This window comes from Limulus polyphemus, unplaced genomic scaffold, assembly GCF_000517525.1.
Source record: "Limulus polyphemus unplaced genomic scaffold, Limulus_polyphemus-2.1.2 Scaffold7704, whole genome shotgun sequence".
NCBI classification, from domain to species: Eukaryota; Metazoa; Arthropoda; class Merostomata; order Xiphosura; family Limulidae; genus Limulus; species Limulus polyphemus.
This window is the reverse complement of record NW_013673314.1, coordinates 11,517-18,307: the sequence shown is the minus strand read 5'-3', so window position 1 is coordinate 18,307 and position 6,791 is coordinate 11,517. Positions and strand designations below refer to the sequence as shown.

At 33.4% G+C, this 6,791-nt stretch overlaps 1 protein-coding gene across 1 annotated transcript in view; it reads left to right on the top strand.

The window, feature by feature from the left end:
- The window catches only part of LOC106474804 (protein mothers against dpp-like), a 20,063-nt gene that overhangs the window by 3,459 nt on the left and 9,813 nt on the right, over positions 1 to 6,791 (top strand). Inside the window, exons 3-5 of the mRNA XM_022403107.1 lie at positions 3,976 to 4,263; positions 5,470 to 5,641; positions 6,171 to 6,410. Of these exons, the coding sequence (XP_022258815.1) occupies positions 4,033 to 4,263; positions 5,470 to 5,641; positions 6,171 to 6,410 (643 nt within the window). The 5' untranslated portion in view covers positions 3,976 to 4,032. The remainder of the gene's footprint in view (positions 1 to 3,975; positions 4,264 to 5,469; positions 5,642 to 6,170; positions 6,411 to 6,791) is intronic.

The window sequence follows — 6,791 nt, the reverse complement described above, 5'->3', positions numbered from 1 at the left end:
ACCGGGGTGTTGGTTTAGAATAGGGTTGTTTTGTCCTATTAAGATGGATTCCTTGATTTTTTGTTTCTTTATGTTGGGTTCTTTGTTTAAAATGTTTATTTATCTGCATGATAATGTTATAAAATGTTAACTGATAGAACTGATAGTACTACCATCTCTCACCCAAAGCTATCTCGATCCTGGTTTGCCCTCTAAACATTGCTAAAAATATTTTTGCTAACAGCGCACCAGTCTTTTATACCTCTTCATTTTTATGCTATTTCAGAACGTGATGATCACGTGACTACCCTCCACCTATCATACTGTGCCATCTATACTAGCACAGGTAGCTCCCTCTACTATTTTAGCACAATCATGAATTTCTCGATTGGCATTTTAGTGTATAGACGTGTTTTAACTCCCTCTCCATGTGACTAGAAAAATGTGATTGTGCTCGATCACTGCTTTATATCAGTTTCAACTTCGGGTTTTGACTTCTCGTGTTTGATTTCCATTGTGTCTCCTCATTTTAGAAATATTTCTGTTTTCCAAATTCTAATTTGTTCATATGAATTCGAGATTTAATGTGGCAGATGATGAATTTCTCATTGCAGTAGACAATGGTTCTGACACTAGTCTTGGGGTCGACGATATCTGCTATAGAAGCACAGGGTTTAGTTAACGGGAAGTTTGTGTCTTACATTCATCCGACAATTTCTACCTTTCACATTATTATTATTTGTGAGGAAAGATATAACTACTGAGTGTAAATTTTTGTCTGTGGCACCTTCCACCTGTTACTGTACCTCCATGTAATCTGCTGGGATTCGTATTGTTCTGTTTCCCAGGAGATCTGTAGTAAGTTTTTCAGCATGTATTCCTAACTCCCAGTAGGTATACCCATGTTTAGCAAGTTTATTTTAGTTTGTGTGGATGGACCTAATTTCTGCACATGATATTTTCAGTCTTTCAAGTCTTCTCTGCTCAGTACTTGGTATGTTAGATTTTTATAATTCTTTGACCATCTAAGTTACTTTAGTTTAAATTGCACTTACAATTTGATTATTACTTTGTTTTTGTTGAATTTTTGATACATGTACTGGTTTTGCACAATTGTTACTGTTTGGATAATTGTAACTTCGGCTAAATTTGTGGGTGTGTTGGTTTGTAATTTATATTTCCTTTCACTGTTTATGTTAGTTAGTTGGAAGTTCCTTTATCTTTACTACTAGCCACATCTAATTGGGGATTAAATATGAGTCAACATTTGTTATTGTTAACCCTACTGAGATGAGTCTTCCTACGGTCACTGGTCAAAGGTCATGTCATGTTTGTAGACTTGCAATCAAAATTTTATTGAACTACTATTTCATGAATGTATGTTAATAAGTTTGGTATGAAACTGTAGATTATAATACAAATTTTAATATTATACATTAGTTAATTTCTTAATTTAAAAGTAAATATAAAAAAACAAATATTGATTTTTTGTGTGTCACGTGGTTTGTTGAATGGAGCATTGGGTCAGATTAGATATTAATGATGTCCACACATGTACTGAATCAAACACAGTGGCCATGCCCACCTCTTTTCATTTTTGGAAATCCTTATGTACCCCTACTTCTGTTTGTGATGTGTGAATAACTAATTTAAAACTCAGAATGTCCTCACGTGGTTCTCTGAGCCTGTGCAAAGTATTTATGTGGAAAACCCTTCCTTTTCAAGGTATATTCTAAGTGGTATGGTAAGACTTCATTGAGCTCGAAAAATCATATTTTTTTAAACCCAAATACAGCTTAGTTAGTAAGTCTGATAAATTATAGTGGAATTCTGTAGTATTTATATAGTAATTTATAATTATTTGTTATTTCAAAATGCATATATAAAACCTAAAAATATATATATTTTGTTTTACATTCTCCTTGTGTGAAATTTGATAAGGCTTAGCAAATTATGGCAAGCAGTAAACGAGTACAAAGGTCGTAACTGTAAGAGATCATTGTTTTCTATACTTCTTTATTTACTGTTTTATGTTTTAAGAAAAATAAATCAAATATAAGAACTTGTTTGTTAATATTATTAATGTATATACATATAAAATGTTATATAACTGAAATGTGACTGTATTTTACAAAGTACTGGTTCACTAGAACACAGCCAAGACAGGTCACTTTGTAATGGCCAGTTTTATATTGTTATTGTAAAATAATTTTTATATGTGTAACATATTATGAGATTTAAGTTATTTACACTAAACATTTGTGGTTTCTATTTATAATTTGTTGTCATTCTAGAGTGGAAAAAGCATAATTTATATCTTATTTTTTATTTTTTGTGGTGTTTGCAAGGTCGGTCGAGTAATTTTCTGGAGATTATTAGGAAGTTATAGAGATTTTGCATGGGAAATTTTACAATTTTCTGATGCATAAAAGTATTTTTAATCTTAAAATCAAAATTGTTGGTTAGTCAACATTCAAAAATAAATAATCAATTATTAAATATTAAAACTTAATTTAAAAATTTGATACTATGTGTATGAATGCTTTTTAATATTTACTGATAACTGCAAAATTTCATGAAGATATGTGTACATTTTAAAAAGTTACAGTACAAGTGCTTTATGGGTACTTTTGGGAATATGGTCTGGGTGGAATCCACCCACCCGTATTAGAAGGGTTAACTGGGTACCTTTTTATTCTCATGTTATTCAGGGTAGGTTGTACTTTCATGTGCTTTGTCTTATAGGTTTTTTGTGTGGACTTGTATGTTCACATTTTAAGGGTCTTTTATCTTCTAAGTTCCTTTAGTAGTTTTGTACTTTTAGGTGTTGTTTTATGTTGAATTTCATAGTTTTGCAGGTTTGATATTTTTCTATGTATTTTATAAACTACAAATTTCCCAGTTTTGTTAGTTCATTAGCATTGAGTACCTTCTCTAAGATATGTTTAGTTTATGTGTCATGACAGTTTTATGGGTTCTATCTGAAGGTTTCTGCCTTCAATTCTGCTCCCCCTCTATCTACTTTCCAGATCTCCTTCCCATGTTGGCCAGGTGTTTGTCATAAAGTTCTGAGTAACTGTCATTCGTTTTGGCCAAGAGTTTGTCATAAAGTTCTGAGTAACTGTCATTCGTGTTGGCCAAGAGTTTGTCATAAAGTTCTGAGTAACTGTCATTCGTGTTGGCCAAGAGTTTGGGAATGACAGTTACTCAGAACTTTATGAGTGTTGGCCAAGAGTTTATTTAAGTAAATGTTTCACAACTGGAATATTGAACATTGGCTGTAATAAATAAAAGTACCTCCAATTTGGAAGGTGAAAAGTCACATTCTCAGTTATGTATCCAATAGTGATATTGACATTTGCTGCAGCCTGCCTTATGGCCAACTTTAGAGGAAGCAGCAGAGGCTACACTGTGTCATTCCTAGTTGTGTGATAATTTATCTATCCAGTTAAAACATTGTAGCTGTTAATTCATGGTTACTGATAGGCTCAAAGTACTGAACTCAAGTATGGAAAAAAATTATTGATTACCAACGAAATTTAAACTTGGGATATTTAGGTGTTCCAAAAGGATCTATCAGGACACTAAGACAACATACTAAAAACTGGGTTGTCTTGGTCAAACTGGGATGTCTGGTCACCGTATAATGTAGTGAGTTATATAGTTCTACATGTATCTAGTTCATTACCTTTTTCTCTAAATTAAAGATAGATGTCTGGAACTAAAAATGTTTTTCTTAGTTATGCCTACATTCTTATATTTAAATTGTTTAGAATAGGCATATGTATACTTGATAATAATGAAATCATTTTGTTTACCAAGGAAAAATGTAATCTGTAGAGTTCAGTTTGAGAGTGTTTCAGTATGCCATGATTATCAGTAACAGTTCAGGCTTTTATGTGTTTAAGTTGAATGTTTAAGTAAAACTTGTTTTTATGCATTTGTTAATAACATTTGACATATATTTAATATTAAATGTGTTTTGGTATTTGTCAGGTTCAAATATTTTTGATTGAGAAGAGTCATCTTATCTGCACACGTTACAGCCTGGATATGTCTGGTCTCAATAGTCTATTCTCATTCACAAGTCCTGCTGTGAAGAAGCTTTTGGGGTGGAAACAGGGTGATGAAGAAGAAAAGTGGGCAGAGAAAGCTGTAGATTCGTTAGTCAAGAAATTGAAGAAAAAGAAGGGTGCCATTGAAGAACTAGAAAAAGCATTAAGTTGTCCAGGGCAGCCTAGTAAATGTGTGACTATTCCTCGTTCTTTAGATGGTAGGCTACAGGTAAGTACCTTTGTTTATTTCAGGGCTTTGCCAATAGTTGAGATTAAGCTTTTTAGAGGTAGACACATAGGGTATTATAGAAAATGATGTACTTACATACAGAATATTGCTATATTTACAGTTTCTTAAAAACAGATGCCTGGAACTATAATAGTTAAATAAGTCATGTCCACATGGAACTAAAACAGCTTATTAAGTCATACATGGAACTAAAACAGGTTATTAAGTTATGTCCACATGGAACTAAAACAGGTTATTAAGTTATGTACACATGGAACTAGAACAGCTTATTAAGATATGTCCACATGGAACTAAAACAGCTTATTAAGTTATGTCCACATGGAACTAAAACAGCTTATTAAGTTATGTACACATGGAACTAAAACAGCTTATTAAGCTTAGTAAGTTGTGTCTACCTGGAAGTAGAACAGTTTAGTAAGTCGTGTCTACCGGGAAGTAGAACAGTTTAGTAAGTCGGGTCTACCGGGAACTAGAACAGTTTAGTAAGTCGTGTCTCCCGGGAAGTAGAACAGTTTAGTAAGTCGTGTCTACCGGGAAGTAGAACAGTTTAGTAAGTCGTGTCTACCGGGAAGTAGAACAGTTTAGTAAGTCGTGTCTACCGGGTAGTAGAACAGTTTAGTAAGTCGTGTCTACCGGGAAGTAGAACAGTTTAGTAAGTCGTGTCTACCGGGAAGTAGAACAGTTTAGTAAGTCGTGTCTACCGGGAAGTAGAACAGTTTAATAAGTTGTGTCTACCTGGATTTAGAACAGTTTAGTAAGTCGTGTCTACCGGGAAGTAGAACAGTTTAGTAAATTGTGTCTACCGGGAAGTAGAACAGTTTAGTAAATTGTGTCTACCTGGAACTAGAACAGTTTAGTAAGTCGTGTCAACCGGGAAGTAGAACAGTTTAGTAAGTCGTGTCTACCGGGAAGTATAACAGTTTAGTTATATATGCATGTTTATACTTAAGCTTATGAGAATAGGAAAAATTGTAATTTTTTATGGTTCTTGAATGAGGTACAGAAGTAACCAAACATCAGTTTTTCAAGTTTGTAATATAGGAATGTTACAAGGCACTTGTTAAATAGCTGTAAAGAACTCTGTTTTATTTTAAGGAAATCTTGGGTTAAAATCACTTATAAACATTTACTCTTTGGCTGTCAAAAACAGTTTTGCTTTAAAATCTATGCTGTTTTTTAATCTAGGTATCACATAGAAAAGGACTTCCTCACGTCATCTATTGTAGAGTCTGGCGTTGGCCGGATCTTCAGAGTCATCATGAACTAAAGCCTCTGGAAATGTGTGAGTTTCCTTTTTCTGCGAAACAGAAAGAGGTCTGCATCAACCCATACCACTATAAGAGGATAGAAAGTCCTGGTGAGGTTTTGTCCGTAATTATAATGTAACTAAAGGTTTTCCTGCACAATGTAAAACAAAGTAATATACAATGATTATTAAAATATTGTGATTGCTATGTTTAAGGTATTGTTAGTTATTATTAGAGGGAGGGGGGGAGAGCATTTAATGGAGTAATATGATTTATGTATACCGTACACAAAATAAACTCCCATATTTTGTGATTTGTGACGTAAATGAACCTCGCACCTGACATGACTTTTATATTTACATGGACTTTTTGAATGATTTTGTTCTTCTCCCATTTGTTGTTCATCATTTTTTAACTTTGACATAATCTTCTCCTTGAACAACTTCATATTTCTGTATGCCATTTAATTATTGTAATACTTACCTTGAACAACTTCATATTTCTGTATGCCATTTAATTATTGTAATACTTACCTTAAACAACTTCATATTTCTATATGCCATTTAATTATTGTAATACTTACCTCTTCAATATTGATTACCGATGTCCTAAAATAATGACAATTTGTATTTCTGTTAGCAGTGTTGCCACCTGTTTTGGTCCCTCGTCACAGCGAATTTCCACCGGGTCACCCTGTGGTCAGCAACTTTCAGCAAGTCCCAGAGCCTTCTATGCCTCATAATGTCAGTTATTCACACCAGGGGTTCACCTCTCCACCTCCTTCACTGAATAACATATCCGGTCCTGCTGGAATAGGTGTTCCTTCTCCAGGATCTACAATCAGTAGCTCATCACCCAACAGCCCTTTTGGACTTCCTGGTAAGTAAATTTTATTTTCTCATTGTTTTAAACTTTTTTTTTTATAATGTTTGTCAAAGTAAAAAACTTAAGTTACTGTTGATGTGCTCTTAAGCTTAAAAAAATATCTTAATCCATTTTTTTATGTGTGTGTATGTTACTTGGTTGTATTGATTTTCAAGAGTGGTCTCTCAGTGAATGGACTACATGGGTTATATATTGATATATGGATTGTATAGAACAACAAAACTGCTTGAAAGTTTGTTTTATGGGATAGCTGAAAAAATAATGCAATAATTTATGTTAACCACTTGAACTGACCATGTTTTTTTCTGTAAGGTTATGTTGATGTTTTAATAACACATGTTAACCACTTGAACTGACCATGTTTTTTCTGTGGGT